The sequence below is a fragment of the Rhopilema esculentum genome, chromosome 6, assembly GCF_057945365.1.
Source record: "Rhopilema esculentum isolate cy_ngs chromosome 6, ASM5794536v1, whole genome shotgun sequence".
In the NCBI taxonomy this organism is placed as follows: domain Eukaryota; kingdom Metazoa; phylum Cnidaria; class Scyphozoa; order Rhizostomeae; family Rhizostomatidae; genus Rhopilema; species Rhopilema esculentum.
Genome location: NC_142820.1, coordinates 1,898,573 through 1,919,693, shown reverse-complemented (window position 1 = coordinate 1,919,693; position 21,121 = coordinate 1,898,573). Strand labels below are relative to the sequence as shown.

General features: G+C 37.6%; 1 protein-coding gene across 1 annotated transcript; it reads left to right on the top strand.

The window, feature by feature from the left end:
• Nucleotides 1-20: 20 nt before the first annotated feature.
• Nucleotides 21-9,963, top strand: LOC135692870 (uncharacterized). The gene has a single exon (XM_065211205.2). It carries the CDS (start codon nucleotides 2,158-2,160, stop codon nucleotides 5,770-5,772), a length of 3,615 nt encoding a protein of 1,204 aa, XP_065067277.2. The 5' UTR covers nucleotides 21-2,157; the 3' UTR covers nucleotides 5,773-9,963.
• Nucleotides 9,964-21,121: the final 11,158 nt, after the last annotated feature.

The window sequence follows — 21,121 nt, the reverse complement described above, 5'->3', positions numbered from 1 at the left end:
GATTGTTGTTGTTAAAAATCTTCAGACGGCTAACCTGAAAACATGGAATGTAGAATGTGGAGCGTTGGAATGCTGGAATGCTGGAACGATGGAACATGTTTTCTAAAACCTATATAACTACATGCAAACATATAGATTTGTATTTAATTCGGGTTTATTGGTAGGAGAACTTATCGTATCATCACAAACCAGCTCTTGCTCACTGCCTTTTGTATCGCACAATTTCAAATTTTTAAATTTTTTTTGTCTCTAGGTGCACAGATATCAGTTAACACCTATATTTTGTATTTTTTTGTCCCACTTAAAGGCAAACTTATTCATCATTATACGGAAAAGAACACGCTGCAGAATGAATTGCTGTTTGCATCACAGAATCGGAAAAACTATTTGCTATTGAATGAGTTATTTTGACACATGTTTATCTTGGATTTATCGTGGAATGTTAGGAGAGAATGAAAGGAGAAAGAAAGCCTGCTAAATCTGCATAGAGAGAAGACCCATTTATTGCTTGGAAGGAAGTGGCTAGAAAGTTTAATGCAGAATAAAGACGCCAAGTATAGCGGCCTTGGTCACGGTACAGCAACAACATGTAGAAGTAATAATAATAATAATGGAAACATTTCATTTTCAATTCAACTTAAACTACAACTACAAATCTCACTATTACAAGGTAATTTGCAATTGGCTAGCCTGGTTTTACAAGAAAAAACTATAACAATCGTAAGGTAAAAGGAAAAACTGAGAAAAATAAAATAAAACAACTAAAGTTAAAAAGGATGTAATTCCGGATTTGTCCATGGCTTATTTTTGCAACAAAATATGTAGTACGTAGTACGGATGGCAATGTTGGAAAGTTTAGAAATGAGATACTGTTTTTGTTGCTGATCGATGGAGAGAGAGTCACACATTTTGAAGAATGAATTGCAGGAATTGCCGAAGATGCCAAGAGAGCTCATAGAAAGATTAACAAAGGAGACACATTTGAACTGCCGCTGTAAACCAGATAAGAGAGGAGCATACTCGCTGTGTTTTCTTGTAGCATTTGTCTCAAGATTGGATTCGAAGCCAACAGTTAGCTCTAAAATGTAGAGGTAATTGTTGTTAGTCCTCAAGAGAAGATCAGGGCGAAGGTTTTCTCCAGTTATGATTGATGGTGAAAGATAGCCAGGTATATCAGCGTAGATGGTAGATTCATTGACAGCTTTTAGTGACGTAGCTAGAAAGTTTAGGATAGAGTTATGTCTCCAGGTGTATCGGCCTTGTTCCAGATATGTTTTGCAGCCAGCAACAACATGAAGGAGGGTTTCTGGCAGAAAACAGAAAGAACAGTCAGAGGTCTGGCTCAAGTTCCATTTTTTCAGGTTTTTCTGTGTGGCAAGGGTATTGTTCAGGTACCTTATGGTGAAATTGAAAATATTATGAGGCATGCTACTTTGCACCTTGGACCAAAGTTTGTTTATTTGTGGAAGATTCTGGTTAAAGAGATGTGATAATAAAGATCCTTGGGAGGTTAGGATGTTTTGCAGACGATCTTTATGCTCATTCTGGACAGCCTTTAATGCTTCTTTGGTGTTCCTATATATATCATATTGTATATTTGTGCCAATGCTGGTATTTTTCCATAAAGAGCGAATGTTATCGTTTGGTGAAGATTTCAATGCGTTTCGTAAAACTGTTTGACACTGTAGGAATTTGGTGGATGGTAAAGTTAGGCTGAGTCCAAACTGGTTTTTAGAAAGAATAATGCTACTCAAGGTAGCACTTATTGGGAGGTCGAGCCACTGGCGGATGTATTTGGATACAAGTTTGTCAAGATTCTCGACTGAGGCAGTCGCCTTGAAGCACACCGCGACGGACTGGAATAGCAGGAGTATTATAGTGGCTTGTGATAATAGAGGTTTTAAAATCGGTGTAAAGGCTAGAGATAAGAAGCTGTAATAATAATAATTATAATAATAATAATAATAATAATAGAAATGGCGCCGTGCTGAGAGGACGTGTTTGGAATCTCGCACGAGAACCTAAAATAATGCTCTCATTGTGCGTATTTTAGGAAAGGAGCATGTAATTATATTATTGATATCTATATATCAATGTATAATTAGCGACCTGCAACACTTCCAAAGTCAAACAGGAGTCGCAAAAGCGAAATACAGAATGGAAGATGGGGAACAACATCAAAGCAGCCATGCTCGACGCCAATCAAAAACAAATTGGACCGCAAAAATGAATATGGATCTGCTCAACTGCAGAGAAAAGGCCAAAAGTACCCATACAAGAGCTGACTGCCCACGCAAAACAAATGGACGAAAGACTGGAGTGATGGAGCTCACAAAAATCTTTTGGGAAGAAATTGGTTACGCAGATTTAGGCAAAACAGCACAGAACTTGCGAGACCAAGCTGCACGCTTTGAGAAGATGACAATAACAGACCAACAGACAATACAAAATGAGATAGTAGAACAAACAGAATGCCAAATAAAAGACAATGCTGCATTGAATAATGTAGAAACCGAACAAAGGAGCATTGAAAATCCACCCTTTACGCCAGATGCGGAGCTAGACAGTCATTTCAAAGGTATACAAGAAAAGGTCAAACAAAAATATCTTGATGTAAAAACAATCCCTGGGGACTGGAGTAGACGTGGTTTAAACACATATGTAAAAAAGAAGCCAACATGTAAAGAACTGCAAGACCTGCAAGGAATTCTTATGGGTTTGGAAATGCATAGCCCAAAGGAAGAACCAACGAAATACCTGTGGGATGTGAACTGTGCAATGTATGCAACGATTTGTGGATGGAAGTTAGCATGCGATCATAAAGATGGGAATAACAACAGCAACAGCCATGGAAAGCAAAAGGGCATTCCAGTCTGGGAAAAACGAATGAATGAGAAAATGAACAAAATTAGGGGCAAGATCTCACAAATTGCCGAGGAAATACAGAGAATAAAGAATAATAAGAAACTTACGAAAAACATGAGAAGAAACAGGAGGTGGATGAAAAGAGAACTGAAGGGTAGAATAACCCTAAATGGGTTACTGGAAATAAGGGAACACAAGATTAGTGTGGTAAAATCAATGAAATACAATAAGGAAAAGAAAAAAGGTCAGCTCGTGAGAAACAAAATTAACAGGCTATATGACACAGACCAAAGAAAAGTATACAACACGTTTAGAGAAATCCTGAAAAACGATAACTCGGATGATGTGAGTTTTAAGACAAGAAGCGACAAAACCGGAAGCCAAACAACACTTACCAAAGAAGATTTTGAAGACTACTGGCCAAAAATTTGGAGCGAAGAATCGAAGGTAAACCTGGAAGCAAAATGGATCAAAGACGTTGAGCAAGCCATTAGCCAGTCAACAGCAGTCAATGATGATGAAATCGTAAATATCACAAAGGAGAAATTCACGAATATGCTTAAAACGAAAAAAAACTGGTCGTCACCCGGTAAAGATAAAATAGTGAATTACTGGCTCAAAGCGTTTACAACTACACATGAAGGTATATCGGTAGCAGTCACTGAACTGATTAACAAGCAGACACCTATTCCCACATGGTTACTTGAAGGAAGATGTGGGCTACACCCAAAAAAGCTCCAACCAAAAGCACCTGACCATCGTCCCATCACCTGCTTAAATACGATGTACAAGTCAATCACTTCACTCGTAGGCGAATATCTACCATTAAAGACGCTACAGATGGATCAGAGAGGAGGTAGACCTGGAGTAATGGGATGCACTGACAGCATGTTAATTGACAAAATGATCCTAGAAGATGCAAAAATGAATAAAAAGAATTTATCAATGGTTTGGACTGATGTAAGAAAAGCATTTGATTCCGTGACACACGCTTGGATTCTTAAGGTGTTATCAATGAATAAGACAAACAAACGAATCATAAAGTTTGTAGAAAACATAATGAAAGGCTGGAAAATCTCAATAACCGTCGATACAGTAAATGGAAAGGAACAATTGGAGCCAATAAATGTCAAGAGAGGTATACTGCAAGGAGACAGCTTTGTTGTCAAGCTTTTTGTACTATGTCTTGACCCAATAGCTTGGACGATTAGAGGATATGAGGGTTACCAACTGACGCACGACAGGACAATGAAGATAACACACCTATTATATGTTGACGATTTAAAACTCTATGCAAAGTCAGAGAACAAAATATCAGTCGTGACAAAGAAAGTTAAGGAAATGTATGAAGATATTGGGATGTCCTGGGGCCTGGAAAAGTGTGCTTCTTTGCATGTAGTTAGAGGGAAAGTATCAAAGAGCGAAGATTTACCAATAGGAGCAAAGGATTCCATCTCAGTTATGGAATCTAGCGACAAGTACAAATTCCTTGGAAAGTATGAAAATTTCGAACAGCTGGACAAGTTCACGTTCCAACAAGCAGAAAAAGAGTATCTACGAAGATTGAATGTTATATGGTCATCACCCTTGTCAGTACCAAGAAAACAGACAGCTTGCATCGTCTTTGCTTTGCCTACATTAGAATACTTCATGGGGACAAGTAATTGGTTGATAGCAGATATTCAAAATCTTGACAGGAAAAGCAGAAAGGTAGTCGAGATGCATAAAGGAAAACACATCTCAGAATCAATAGCAATGCTCTATTTGCCACAGAAATGTGGTGGAAGGGGCTTCAAGTCTGTAGAGGATACCTATAAGATCTCAAAAATTAAGGTGGCACATCACATTAACATAAGCAAAGATCCAAGAATAAAGCTGGTACGCTCGTTCCAACATTACAAAAGCAAAAAGAACTTCAAGTCAATTTTTGTTGAAGCAACAAGGTACGCAAAGGAACATTTCAAAGCTGACTTGAGTCTTTTAGAGGAAAAGTCTGTATTAAGCTATGAACAGGAAAGAGTGGAGTTAAAAGATGACAACTATATACAGATCCAACGCAGACTAGGAAGTATCCTTCAACGACTATATGAAGAAAGAGTTAGAAACCAACCTTGGTTAGGATTCTACACGGTTTCAATACTAGATAATGATGAAATATCAAAAAACAGTAGAAACATTTTTCGAAGCTGGAAAAACATCCCAGATATAGTCTTATCGACAAATGAATCAATAAAGCAACAGTTACTACCTACCAAAGCGTATTCAAAGTACAAGTTAAAGATAGAAACTGCAAATACAACATGTAGTCTATGTAAGCAAGCAGAAGAAACAGTCGTTCATTTGCTGTGCTCCTGTGCAGCATTAGCACAAACACTCTACAAGGCACGACACGATAGAATGTTAAGACCTATTTATCATCTAATACGAGCAAAGTTTGAATTTGATGGAAATAATCGTGGAGTTCCATGGTACAAGCAAGCATTACCTCTTGCAAGCATCGAAAATGATCGTGCTAAGATTATGTGGGACATACCGATGCACTTAGACAAAAGACCAAGCAACAATGCCATTAAGCCTGATATGCTGATAATTGACAAAGTAGGAAAAAAGGTCAGTTTGATAGAGGGGACTATATGTGCACCTGGATGTATTGCCAAGAGAGAGAAAGAAAAACAAGACAAGTATTCTGAAATGAGAAAGTCACTGGAACTGTTAAATCGTGGATACGAAATAGATCAAATCAATGTTGTATTTGACTTTCTAGGCTGTTACAGGAAGCAATTGGAGTGTCATATCAAGAGACTATGTGAAGGAGAGAAGGAGTCAAAATTAGTAATCGAACAATGTCAAAAATGGGTACTCAGCCAAAACTGCGAGATTGTTAAAACTTTTTATGAAAGAAAATAGAACAACAAAAATAGTCTGCCTAGGCATTAGCCAGCAGTATAGTGGACACAAGAAAAAGCAACAGAAACAATTTTGACAATAATAATAATAATAATAATAATAATAATAATAATAATAATAATAATAATAATAATAATAATAATAATAATAATAATAATAATAATAATAATAATAATAATAATAATAATAATAATAATAATAATAATAATAATAATAATAATAATAATTTTTTTAAACATCTCATTTTCATTGAATACATTTTAAATTTACAATTATACGACTCGCTTTTACAGGCATCATATAATTGGCTTATCTGCATTACAACATTTAAAAGTCAATTAGTTCGGGGCTTAGCCATGGTTTGTTTCGACGACAGAAGATATAGTAGGTGCAGCGGATAGAAATGTTCATGAGTTTCATCAAGATGGATTTAGTTTGATTTGAGTCAAAATTAAGTTGGTGTAGCATGTCAGAGAGAGAGGTAGATGAGGTTCCCAGAATGCCAAGGGCACTCATAGAAAGGTTAACAAAGGTAACACGTTTATAGGCAGGGCTCAGTTCCTTGATAAGGTCGCTATATTTCCTAGCTTTTCGAGTACTGTTTTCGTCGATGTTGCTTTCGAACCCAACAGTAAGCTCTAGCATGTAGAGGATTCGATCTTCAGTTACGAAGACAAGATCTGGTCGATAGGAGTCGCCTGTGATTAAAGAAGGTGATAGAAATGAAGGCAGGTCGGCGTAAAGTGAGCTGTTTCTAGGTGTTGAAAGGATTTTAGCCAAATATAGAAGTACAGAGTCATGTCTCCAGGTATACCTACCATGTTCAAGATAATTCTTGCAGCTAGAGACTATGTGCTGTAATGATTCTGATTGGAGACAGAAAGAGCAGGCAGATGACTGAGTAATTGACCATTTGCAGAGGTTTTTTCTAGTGGCAAGAGTGTTGTTTAGGTATTTGATGGTAAAGTTGTAAATGTTTTTTGGTAACTTTTGCTGGACACTAGACCAAAGTTGATTAGTTCCCTTAGAAGCAAATTTTAAGATGCACGAGATAATAAATCCTTGAGATGTAAGAACGTTTTCAATGCGGTTTTCGTGTTCACTTTGGATGGATTTGAGAACTTGTTTTGTGTTGCGATAAACGTCATATTGTATGTTTGTACCAGTGCTAGAGTCTTTCCATAAAGAGCGAATCTCTTGGTTTGGGGACAGTCTTAAAGAGTTGCGGATAACTGTTTGGCATTGTAAGAACTTGGTAGATGGAAGAATGAGATTGATGCCGAACTTCGATTTTGGAATGACGAGGCTACTTAGTGAAGCACTTATTGGCAGCTCGAGCCATTGTCTAACAAAGCTTGAAACAACATTGTCTAGATTCTCTGTCACCCATGTCTTGCTTAAATCAGCGATGGTCAGGTTCCAGGAAATTTTGGATAGCACATATCGGTGGTATAACAGAATTTTGTTCTTTGGATGACACGACAATTTGTCGATACTGGACATTAACGAGTTGACAGTTTCCAATAGTTCTGACATATGATCACTATTATCCATAGGAAAGTTGAAGTATCTACCAAGATATTTAAAAGATTTGTCTTTTTCAACAGTGGGAACTATGTTTTTATTGACAATAAGTTTGGGTAGAAACTGAACAGATGAAGTAGATGATTTTTTAATTCCAAATGTTGAGCACTTGTCAACCCGAATATGCATGTTTGCCCAAGAGCACCATCTAGAGAAGTGGTTTAAGAGAATTTGATTTTCGTTTTCTTGACCAGTAACCACTGCCGCATCGTCAGCGAACTGAAACCAATGGACAGGGTTTAAGGAGTTTGTATAGAAGCCGAACTGGCTGAATTTATTATCTGAGATGTAATGAATGAAAGTATTAAAGCAAAGGTTGAAGGTTAATGGGCTAAGGCAATCACCCTGGAGGACACCGCGGCCTACCGGTATAAAAGGGGTACGAAATGTATCGGTTATGATAGATGTTTTAAAATCAGTATAAAGGCTGCAGATAATATTTTGAATGTGCTCAGGGATGTGGTGATAGCGAAGAACTGCTGGGATCAGATTGTGATGGACTTCACCGAAAGCATTCTTTAGGTCTAGTAATGTGATGACGACAGCTCGCTGTTTGATTCGAGCTTTGTTAATGATAGAAGCCATGTGTGCAGTATGTTCGAATGTTCCAGACAGTCTTGGAAGAAACCCTTTTTGAATTCTGTGTTCAATGTACATGTTTGTGGAGAGAAATGCAAACATCGAATCGCGTAGGCAAGATGTGAATATTTTCAGTGGAATGGTTTCAAGGGTGATAGGGCGGAAGTTTTCAGGATTAGATGCATCGCCCCGTTTATGGATTAGCACTGTGCAGGCCAGTTTCCACTCCTCAGGTATATCACCCGAACTCCAAATTATTCGAATTAGCTCAGTCATGTATGTACGGAGATATGGACATCTTTTAAAAGGTATTATTGATAGCTTGTCAAGCGGACAAGGCGAACCAGACGACTTCATTCGACGAACAACTTTCGTGATTTGATGGTAAGAAGGAGGATCTAGATTGTATGGAACTGAAGGAAGAGATAGAGATGGGATCCAGTCTGGAACTTTGAAAGATTTTGTGGGATTGAGTTTACAAAAAAAAGTGCGGAAGAAGTCGGTACACACAGATACGTTAAAGGAAGGTAAAATCGATTTGTCCTTTTTAAGAGTTTTCTTAACATATCCCCAAAAGTTCTTCTGGATTTCAGCATCATGATTGCAGTTGTTTGTATCGCTGTTTGGTACCACCTTGGAACGCAAAAGCCGAGATACATAGCGAATTTCACAGAGGGGAGCTTGTGATTCTTTGAGACATTTCAGGCAAGACTTGAGTGAGCTTTTTGTCTTGTGTTTGTATTTTTCAATTAAATTTGTATTAATCACGTCGTCTGATACTCCATAATTGATCTGAAAATAATCATAGATGACTGAGTTCATTGTTTTTATGGAAACGTTGACGTTAGATGGGTTGATTTCTGTTAAAGGCAATGTTGCAGCGAAGTAGGTGTTGGCAGTTTTCCATTGTTCATCATTTTTTGGTAGCTTAATTCCGGGTTTAATTTCAGGCACATTAGAATAATCAAAGCGATCCAACTGTTCAGCTGCGTTCGATCCACCATCATAGCTATTATCAATTTCGCTTTGAACGGTTTCAAACGTTTCACCCTCAAGGCCTTTGATCGCTCTGCAGCTGCGCTGGTGCATTTTCAAACCTCGAAGACCGTTACAAACTTTTCCACAACAACATTGAACATGTGAGCAGTTACTTGTTGTCGAATGGGTCTCAGAAACGGGTAGAAACACTTCGCGTGTTGAATTTATGCTTTTCCTGTTTGAATCTCTTCCACTAGCTGTTGATCCAACTTTTTCCTTGCAACGCCAGCTATGGCGGCCTAACGACTTGAAGTCCTTGTTGCAAAATGAACATACAACCAGAACCGCCAAAAACGCGACAAAAGCACAACGTAGCATTTCAGTAGATATTCCACTACTAGCAAAAAAAGATTTTGTAGTATTTTACTTTCGTAATGCGAGATAAAATGAAGTTGAAAGTTAAACTATATGGTCATGCACAAACGCGTCTTGACGTTGCGATGCTCAACGACCAAATAATAATAATAATAATAATAATAATAATAATAATAATAATAATAATAATAATAATAATAATAATAATAATAATAATAATAATGGAAACTTTTCATTTTCAATTCAATTAAAACTACAATTACAAATCTCACTATTACAAGGTAATTTGCAATTGGCTAGCCTGGTTTTACAAGAAAAAACTATAACAATCGTAAGGTAAAAGGAAAAACTGAGAAAAATAAAATAAAACAACTAAAGTTAAAAAGGATGTAATTCCGGATTTGTCCATAGCTTATTTTTGCAACAAAATATGTAGTACGTAGTACGGATGGCAATGTTGGAAAGTTTAGGAATGAGATACTGTTTTTGTTGCTGATCGATGGAGAGAGAGTCACACATTTTGAAGAATGAATTGCAGAAATTGCCGAAGATGCCAAGAGAGCTCATAGAAAGATTAACAAAGGAGACACATTTGAACTGCCGCTGTAAACCAGATAAGAGAGGAGCATACTTGCTTTGTTTTCTTGTAGCATTTGTCTCAAGATTGGATTCGAAGCCAACAGTTAGCTCTAAAATGTCGAGGTAATTGTTGTTAGTCCTCAAGAGAAGATCAGGGCGAAGGTTTTCTCCAGTTATGATTGATGGTGAAAGAAAGCCAGGTATATCAGCGTAGATGGTAGATTCATTGACAGCTTTTAGTGACGTAGCTAGAAAGTTTAGGATAGAGTTATGTCGCCAGGTGTATCGGCCTTGTTCCAGATATGTTTGCAGCCAGCAACAACATGAAGGAGGGTTTCTGGCAGAAAACAGAAAGAACAGTCAGAGGTCTGGCTCAAGTTCCATTTTTTCAGGTTTTTCTGTGTGGCAAGGGTATTGTTCAGATACCTTATCGTAAAATTGAAAATATTCTGAGGCATGCTACTTTGCACCTTGGACCAAAGTTTGTTAATTTGTGGAAGATTCTGGTTAAAGAGATGTGATAATAAAGATCCTTGGGAGGTTAGGATGTTTTGCAGACGATCTTTATGCTCATGCTGGACAGCCTTTAATGCTTCTTTGGTGTTCCTATAAATATCATATTGTATATTTGTGCCACTGCTGGTATTTTTCCAAAAAGAGCGAATGTTATCGTTTGGTGAAGATTTCAATGCGTTTCGTAAAACTGTTTGACACTGTAGGAATTTGGTGGATGGTAAAGTTAGGCTGAGTCCAAACTGGTTTTTAGAAAGAATAATGCTACTCAAGGTAGCACTTATTGGGAGGTCGAGCCACTGGCGGATGTATTTGGATACAAGGTTGTCAAGATTCTCGACAACCCACGTCTTTGAAAGATCTGCTACAGTAAGGTTCCAGGAAATTTTAGAAAGAACGAAGTTGTGATAAAGACGTAGCTTATTTTTTGCATGAAGAGGCTGGGAATCGATTTGTTTAAGCATGTTTGACAGTGATGATAAAAGGTCAGATTTATGTTCTTGGTTTGTCATTTCAAAGTCAAAATGACGACCGAGGTACTTGAAAGAGTTTTCATTCGAGACGGATGGGATAGGTTTGTTGTTTATGAAAAGCTTGGGTTGATACTGAAGAGAACGTGTGGAAAATTTCTTTATTCCAAAAGTGATGCATTTATCGACACGTATGATCATGTTAGCCCATTGGCACCAGCGAGTGAAATAATTCAGTAGAAGTTGGTTTTCTTTCTCATTGCTGGTGATAACGGCAGCGTCGTCAGCGAATTGAAACCAATGGACTGGTTGAAACATACGGTCGTTCTGATCAGGTAGGGAAAACCCTAACTGTTTGTATTTTTCAGCTTTTATGTACTGTATGAATGTGTTGAAGCATAGATTAAATAGTAGGGGGCTGAGGCAGTCGCCTTGAAGCACACGACGACGGACTGGAATAGCAGGAGTATTATAGTGGCTTGTGATGATAGAGGTTTTAAAATCGGTATAAAGGCTAGAGATAAGAAGCTGTATGTTGTCAGGGATATGATGATAAGACAGTATAGTGGGTATCAAATTATGATGTACTTCGCCAAAGGCATTTTTGAGATCAAGAAGAGTGACAACCAGCGAGCGCTGTTTTGTACGTGCTTTGTCGATAATGTGAGCCATCATTGAAGTATGTTCAAGAGTGCCAGAGATGTTAGACGTGAAGCCTTTTTGAATTTGATGTTCAATATAGCCATTTATTTTAAGAAAATCAAACATGAAGTCACGCAAGCAAGAAGTAAATATTTTTAGTGGTACTGACTCAAGTGTTATGGGCCTGAAATTAGATGGATCTTCCACGCTATCCTTTTTGTGGATTAAGATAGTGCATGCCTTTTTCCATTCATTTGGAATATCTCCGGAAAGCCATATAACACGGAAAATTTCAGTAAGTTTACTACGTAGATAAGGACAATGTTTGAAGACAATGATAGAGATCTTATCCAAGGGGCAAGGAGAAGCAGAAGACTTCATTCGGCGAATTATTGTTGTAATTTTCTGATATGAAGGAGGTTCCGACGGAAAAGGGTGATCAGGCTCTTGAAAAGTGGGTATCCAAGATGGTATTGAAAAACATTGCGTAGGTGAAAGAGAGGAAAGAGCTTTTAGAAAGTACTGAGTGCATATATCATTAGGAAATGTTGGGAGAATGGATGAACTGGTCTTGAGGATGCGTTTAACGTAACCCCAGAAATTTTTTGAGATGAACTTATCATGATCAGCAATATGAGTAGTGTTAGAAATCATAGAACGGCCGTTGATCTTGTGACGCAATAGATGAGAGACGTATTTAATTTCTAAAAGAGTAGCATTGTTCATCTTCAGCAATTTTAAGTCCTTTTTAAGTTCCTTGGCTTTTCGATCTTGATATTTCACGACCAGATCGTTGGAAATAATGTCGATGGTACCACAAGTTTCTTTAAAATAGTTATAAATTGAGTTATTCATTGAGGTTATTGCTTCGTTGATGGTGCACGGTTCCAAAGGGAGATTTGATAAAGTAGATAATAATAATAATAATAATAATAATAATAATAATAATAATAATAATAATAATAATAATAATAATAATAATAATAATAATAATAATAATAATAATGGAAACTTTTCATTTTCAATTCTAGTTAAAACTACAATTACAAATCTCACTATTACAAGGTAATTTGTAACTGGCTAGCCTGTTTTTACAAAATAAGACTATTACAATCATAGTAAAGAGAAAAGAAAAAAAAACGTTAAAAGGGGAGTAGCTCTGGGTTAGTCCATGTTTTGTTCCTACAGCAAAAAATGTAATAGGTGGTACGAATGGATATCGTAGAAAGCTTAGAAATGAGATATCGTTTGTGTTGATCATCGATGGAAAGAGAGTCACACATTTCAAGGAATGAGCTGCATGAGTCGCCGAAGATGCCAAGAGAGCTGATGGAGAGATTTACAAATATCACAGATTTGAACCTTGGTCTTAGATCTGAGACAAGGCGAGCATTTTTTGAACGTTTCCTTTCTGCATTGCAGTTAAGGTTAATTTCAAAACCTATCGTTAGTTCCAAAACATAAAGAATGTTTTCCTTTGTACGCAGAAGTAGATCTGGGCGCAGATTGTCTCCAGTTATGATGGATGGTGAGAAGAAGCCAGGTATATCGGCAAAAAGAGAGGATCCCTCTATTGCTTTCAAGGAGGTTGCAAGAAAATTTAGAGCAGAATTATGACGCCAGGTATAACGACCTTGTTCGAGATAAACTTTGCAGCCTGCAACGACATGGAGTAAAGTTTCGGGAAGAAGGCAGAATTCGCAATCAGATGATTGGCTTAGGTTCCAAAGGCTTAGATTTTTGCGCGTAGGGAGAGTATTGTTCAGGTACTTGATGGTGAAGTTGAAGATGTTCGTGGGTAGGTTGCTCTGCACAACAGACCAAAGACCATTGAGCTTTTTAAGAGAGTGGTCCAACAGAAATGAAATAATAGCACCCTGGGATAGTAATTGGTATGCCAAGCGCTCTCTACTGTCTGATTTTACTGCTTTCAGTACATCTTTGGTGTTACGGTAAATGTCGTATTGCAGATTCATCCCACTACTGGTGTTTTTCCATAAAGCTTGAATGTTTGTGTTAGGAGAAGTTCGGAGGGCATTGCGTGAAACAGTTTGGCATTGAGTGAATTTGACAGAAGGTAGCTGAAGATCGAGACCAAATTGATTTTTAGAAAGAACTATACTAGTTAAAGTAGCACTTATGGGAAGATCAAGCCACTGGCGAATGTATTTAGAGACAAGATTATCGAGGTTCTCAATGACCCAGGTCTTCGATAGGTCTGCAACAGTGAAGTGCCAAGAAACTTTGGACAATACATATCTGTGGTACAATAGAAGTTTATTTTTGGGATGCAGAGGCAAGTCATCAATTTCTTTCAGAAGGCTGGGAAACATTGATAGCAGTTTTTCTTTATGACTGCCATTGGTCATTTCGAAGTCAAAGAAGCGGCAAAGGTATTTGAAAGATTCTCCATTTTTAACAACAGGCACGCTTTGGTTGTTCACGAAAAGCTTTGGCTGGAACTGAAGAGATCTTGTTGAGCATTTCTTAATGCCAAAGGTGACACATTTATCAACCCTTATTACAAAGTTTGCCCACTGACACCATCTTGTAAGCAGTTTAACAGGAGTTGGTTCTCCTTTTCACCACTAGTAACAACCGCAGCATCATCAGCAAATTGGAACCAATGCACTGGCTGGAACATGCGATCGTTTTCGTCGTGGGGAGAGAAGCCAAGCTGTTTATATTTTTCTGCTTTTATGTATTGAATATACGTATTGAAGCATAGATTAAAGATAAGAGGGCTGAGGCAGTCACCTTGAAGAACACCACGACAAACGGGAATGGCAGGGGTTTGGAATGTATCTGTGAGGATAGAGGTCTTGAAGCCCGAATATAAGCTGGAGACCAGAGCCTGAATATGAGATGGTATATGATGGTACGAAAGAATAGTGGGAATCAAATTATGGTGGACCTCGCCGAAAGCATTTTTGAGATCAAGCAGGGTAACAACCAAAGAGCGCTGTTTTGTGCGAGCTTTATTTATCATATGACCCATAAGTGCCGTGTGTTCTAAAGTACCTGATATCTTGGGAGTGAAGCCTTTTTGAATTTGGCTTTTAATGAAACCATTTTGTTTCAGAAAGTTGAAAACAGAGTTACGTAGGCAGGAGGTGAAGATTTTCAAGGGAACAGATTCTAAGGTTATTGGTCTGAAGTTAGAAGGATCATCTGTATTGTCTTTTTTGTGGATCAATATCGTTGATGCTTTTTTCCATTCGGATGGAACACTGCCAGATACCCAAATGCTATGAATAATTTTGGTGAGGAAAGATCGTAGGTAAGGGCAACGTTTGAAACAAATGATGGATATCTTATCAAGGGGACAGGGAGAAGTGGAGGATTTCATGCGACGTATAATAGAAGTTATCACTTGATATGATGGAGGTTGTGTGTCAAATGGATAGGATGGTTCATCGAAAGAAGGTATCCAAGAAGGAATAGTGAATCGTTTATTTGGATAAAGGGCAGAAAAAGCATTACTAAAGTACTCGGTGCACCGTGTAGCAGAAAATGATGGCAGAAGTGATGACTTACTTTGAAAAAAGCGTTTGACGTAAATCAAAAATTTTTAGCGATGTATTTATCATGATCAATTGTGTCAGAAGTATTTGTTTGTAGAATGTTTGTCTTGAGCTTCTTTCGAATAAGTCCAGATACGTATTTAATTTCAAGAATGGGGGCTTTAGAATATTTAAGAGCCTTTAATTGTTTTTTCAAGCTTTTAATTGAGTGGTCCTTGTATTTTGTAGACAGGTCTTTGTTGCAGTTTTCAATCACACCACATGTGTCCCTAAAATAATCATAAATCGAATCCATCATCAACCTGGTAACGTTATCGACTGATGACTCATTTATGGACACATCTACAAGTGCAGATTGAAAATACGAGTTGGCGAGTAACCATTCATTGTCAGAACTAGGTAGGCGAATTCCTTGCTTTATTTCAAAATATTCCTCAAGAGGCACATCAGGGTTGTCATTGGTATCCAGATCATCATCAGTCACAATTTCATGCAGTTGCTCTTCGCCAAGCCCTTTCAAAACCTTACAATTTCTCTGATGAATGCGGAGGCCTTTGATCCCTTTGCAGGACTTGCCACAGCAGCACTTAACACATTGTTGACTGTTCAAAACAACAGAATTTGATCTGGTGTTAATCAATGGAATGTTAATTGCTCCATCGGGTCCAGTATCTTTGCTGTGAATCTGTCGTTTACAGCGCCATTGATGTCGGCCTAACGTAACAAAGTCCCTTCCACAAAACGAACAAATGGTAAATAGAATGAGAATTGAGATAATATAAGATCGAACCATGTCTTTCCAAAGTCCTTTAACCGTTATTGATCGATTGACTGAAACAATTTATAGAAAGGAATAAATCCAGGCTTGATAAACGAAGTTAAACCGGAGCCGTGTACAAACTTAAACTACAATTACAAATCTCACTATTACAAGGTAATTTGCAATTGGCTACCCTGGTTTTACAAGAAAAAAACTATAACAATCGTAAGGTAAAAGGAAAAACTAAGGAAAAAAATGAAACAACCAAAGTTAAAAAATATGTAATTCCGGATTTGTCCATGGCTTATTTTTGCAACAAAATATGTAGTACGTAGTACGGATGGCAATGTTGGAAAGTTTAGAAATGAGATACCGTTTTTGTTGCTGATCGATGGAGATAGAGTCAAACATTTTGAAGAATGAATTGCAGGAAATGCTGAAGATGCCAAGAGAGCTCATAGAAAGATCAACAAAGAATAATAATAATAATAATAATTATAATAATTATTCTGAATAAAACCTAATCCAGCAATAAATAATTTGAACAATTTTTTTGCGGTACAGAATTTGAAAATGGCTTTGAAAAAAGCAAACATTTTACAACATACTTAAAGATTTTTCGTCTGACACTCCTCGGAGCATAAAACGTCAGAATAGGTTCCGAAAAAAAACACGTTTGAAAAATATATACCCAGTTGTGGATCGAAATAGGCCAATCAGAAAAACGCAAGCACAAGACCGGTATAGTTGACCAATCAGTGCCGCGAGCCTAAAGAAAAATTACCAATGGAGTCCAAGAGAGAAAACGAACTCCTTTTGTCTACACAATGGCGGCTTTTTCGTTTTTATGTAGATTGACTCCAAAACTGCTAGATGGAAGGACGACCGGGCTCTGCCAATTATCCGAAACATGTCGTCATTATAGAGTTTTGCACAATCTGGGTTGTCTAAAAGATGTTGACCAATGGCAGAATCACTTGTTTTAACAGTGTTTCTAGACCTACAAGATCGAGGAGGCTGTTCTCTTTGAGGGGCAGTTTTGTTTCGTATGTTGGAAGGAACATGCTGTTTTATCCTATCCCCCAATCTTTGGGTTGTGCGCCCTTTGGGATTTTTCAAACCTGTTTTTTTCGGAACCTATTCTGACGTTTTATGCTCTGAGGAGTGTCAGACGAAAAAGCTTTAAGTATGTTGTAAAATGTTTGCTTTTTTCAAAGCCATAATAAATAATTTACAAAATCTACAGTCGCATACAACAGGGTGTGCTCTTAATTCTTGTTTAAATGATGCCAATGATTGGGACTCTCTTATACTGTGAGGTAGTGTTTGCCACAGTTTTTGACCTCAGTTTCAATACCACAGTTTCACAGTTTCAATACCATAAAAAGTTGTCCTGGCTTTTGGAGTGCAAGGATTATTTTTAGCTCGCAAATCATAATGTACATTTCTTGTTTCAAAAATCTCACTCATGAAACTAGGGTTCAGGTTATATTGGGTTTTGTATATTTCTACCATCAAGTACTGTAATTTGCCTTGGTGAATCGATACTGCATTATCTAATGTCAGCAAAGCTTCGTAGTCAGCATGAGTGTCTTTATAAACAATTCTGAATGCTCTTTCGTGGATTTTATTCACTTTAGCATTCAGACATCTGTCATGGAACATCCAAATTAGGGGGCAGTAGCTAAACTGGGCTTTTATGAAGCTGTTCATTAGGAGACGCAGTTTTTCAGAACTCATAAATGGCGAAACTCTAGCAAGGGCATGCAGTTTTTGGCTGGCTTTTTTGCATAAATTTGAGACGTGACTTTTGAAATTAAGATTTGTTATCTATTATCACCCCTAGCAGTTTTCCTTCAGAGCTTTCTTCAACAATGGCCCCGCCAATTTTGGTCTTAATGTCATCTTGGTTTAGTCTACCGCAAGTTTTTTGGCTTATATTATCTCAACAAATAGACGAGAACATCAAATAACATCGTGAACATGTTTTATTTACATTGCTTGTTCCACATATACGTACTAGGAATTCTTCCTAAGACCACTAAAGCCATTTAAAATGCAGGATTGATTTGCTTATGATAATATTCAGAAAGATACTGTTCGTTCTTCAATTTTTTTATCTGGAGCTAACATGTTCACCGATAAGTAATAAGTAATGGTAAAAGTGATTATAAGTTACGCAAGGCAATATTATGAAAAGCAACAAACACGCAACCGCGAAGAGAATTTGGCCCACTCCAACTGTTTTTTCTAAACTTGATGAAAGTTTAAATCATAAAAATGAATGCCACTGACCATTTCAAGCTTTGGAAACATTCTGGTAGTTGACCAGAAGTCGCTTAACTGGAAGCATGAAAAATGCGCGGTCAGCAAAATTGCGACATTTGAATTTTTCAAATCTGATGATACCATCAAAAAGCTTGTAACGTGGACTTGACTTCCGGTTCTTCTACCAGAAAGTTACAAAGGCTTAATGATTTAAACCTTAAAGATTTCGGTTAGGCTGGTTGCTAGGTGGGTGAATAAATTTAGAAACTAAATTTAGAGAGTCGTTTTTCCTTGAAAATAATTAAGAAAGAAGGGCAATCAATGAATGTATATTGACAATCTTAAGAAGGGGGTCATACCCAAGATAAACAAAAGAGCTTGATATAATCAGATGCTTGATTGAGATAATGGCATGATCATGTCATGATGAAAGCTAGGTTGAAGCTGATGGTAACCATAATGGAAGTATTCAGGTAAGAACTTAAAGTATGGAAGAGAGCTTAAGGGTAACTAACATAATTTTAGAGGAGGATTGTTTATCCGTTGATTACAGTAATTTTATGAAAGGGCTTACAATTAATAAGGTAGCATGTGAGGCAGCTTAAAATTGTTTTCACAATAAAAAAGGCGAAAAGAAAAATGTACATGCAAGGCAAATTTTAAGAACGGGCTCCCCCCCTCTCTCTCTCTCTCTCAAGTACAGTATCCGTGGTCTTCTTCTGCTTTCTCCCCTTCAATGCTTCCTGTGAGAGTTAAATTTGCCAAAATTTTTCCCCTCATGATATGCCCCAAAAAGGTCCAACTGTCGCTTTCTAACTGTTGGCAGCAGTATCCCTTCAATTCCTATTTTCTTTAGAACTTCTTCATTTGTAACATGGTCTGTCCATGGACTCTTTAACATGCGCCTAGAAGATAGGTTGTTACATAGTTCAGTGTCTCGAAAATCCTTCGAATCGTTTAGTTTTCATTAACGCAGATAATAAGACATGACTGAATTTTCCATGCACACTTAATCAACACCAACATTTACAACATGGTTATAAAATGTAAGGACATTGTTTTAAAAGTATTGCATTGTTCTAGACGTATTGTATTGTTCTAAACACAATGTGTATTTATATATACTACACATAGCAGTCCAACACTCTTTTCCTTGTTCTTATTGTCATCTTTGGATTTGTCAGTACTTTACTTAATTCTTGGAAACCATCTTTCGCTATACCAATGCGTCTCTGGATTTCTGTATCACACTTTCCGTCCTCAGTCAACATGCTTCTCAAGATAGCTAAACTTATCTACCTGCCTGATTTTGATGTCACCGTTATTTAATTCACACTTTGGGCTATCTTTTCTATTCACGGCCATACATTCTTTCTTTTTGCAATTTATAGTTAGCCCTTTAAGAAGGGCACATAACAAATAAGAGTTTGACTGTGCTAGTTGCAGGAATGGGTTGGTTATCAATTTCAAACACGTACTCCTGGTCTGGTTTCAGACCAAGATACATGACTTGAAATATGAAAGGATTTGCAACCATTCCATTGCCTCGAAACCAACACAGCGCATTATGGGTATCATCCCTAAGATACATTGTACGTGTACGTGTTTGAAATGGGTAACCAACCCATTCCTGCAACTAGCACAGTCAAACTCTTAGGTATTACTATAGAATCTAGGCTAAAGTTTGTCGAGCACGTAAACTGCATCTTATCTTTTTCCACGCTCAAAATTACCTAAGTGACCCAAGTTTCATGCTGGTATCCGATTTTTCACAACTCTCGTTAAGTTTTAGACTAACAGCCTGGACTACTACACGTTATTCATAACTAAACAGGTGTCGGCGTCTACGTCACACCTAGGCTCGAGCCAGTCCTCTGAGTGCGCGTTTTTGAATTAGAATTTAGGCGCCATTTGGAAGGGATAAACGAAGGCAATTTTCCGATTTTTTTTTTAGTTTTAGCTGTTCAAAAGTGAAAAAAAGTTGTAGGGTTCACAAACACTTTAATGGCCTCATACCTACACGTGCGTAACCGAGTGAATAATCTAAACAAAAATTTGAAACGGGAATGCTTTTCCAAAAAGATTGCTCTTGGAAAGGGAAATCTTACAGAAACTTGGAAAACGCTCAATATTTTACTAAATAAAAGATCAAAAGCAACCAATGTAGAATCCCTTAATGTTGATGAGGAGGTCATTACTGAGGATTCAGATATCACTAGGTCTGTGAACGAATTTTTCTGTAGTGTGGGAAGAAATCTTAGTGTTCAGATACCACAGCAACCCAACCCACTTTTGTCTGGAGAGTATAAAATAAGTGAATCAGTTGAGCAACAGACTGAATTTAAATTTCATCTTGCAGATTAAACTACCATTAATAGAGCTCTGGGTAAATTGAAAAAAATCTCTCGGGTTTGATTCTGATGGCATTGCGAGTAAGTTCTTCAAAATTGCATTGGGAGTGTAGTATGTACCCCCAGCTTACATTCCTCGTGGCGTGTTATTGCGTTGCATCAATAGCGTTGTTTCGTTTAACTAACCATTCTGTGACAGTAATTAGTAAAGTAAGCTGAATTCGACTATTTCTTCGATCAAAGTAACTTACAGGAGATTTGGAATCATTTACATAAAAACAAAAGTTTCCGACTCGGGTAGACAGGAAGAGTCCGTTTTCTTTTAAGGACTTTAAGTAAAAACAAAAGAATCAGCCAAGCGCGTCTTTCTACCTTCCACGTTACTTACGATGCACAGCTGAATATAAATTTTCAGCTTCTTTTCGGTCATTATCTAACATTTATACTCTGAAGAGTGTAGAACGAAAACAGGGGCGAGGCCAAAAATTTATTTTTTCAACTGAAAGGGAGTGTCTCACCCAGGACCGTCGAGAGGGGGGGGGGGGGGTAACCAGGGTAGTTACCAGGGGGCCCGGGGCCTTGAGGGGCCCGTAGAAAATAAGGTATGTATTTTTGGCTATGAGTTTTCAATTAGCAGCATTGGCAGGGCGGGCCCATGACCCGATTGATATTCGAAATTTATTCTTTCAACAAGGGATCAACAAGCTGGTCTATGATGAGGGCCTT

Coding starts and splice junctions, on each gene's coding strand:
- LOC135692870 (XM_065211205.2), top strand. CDS start 2,158: ATGGAAGATGGGGAACAACATCAAAGCAGCCATGCTCGACGCCAATCA.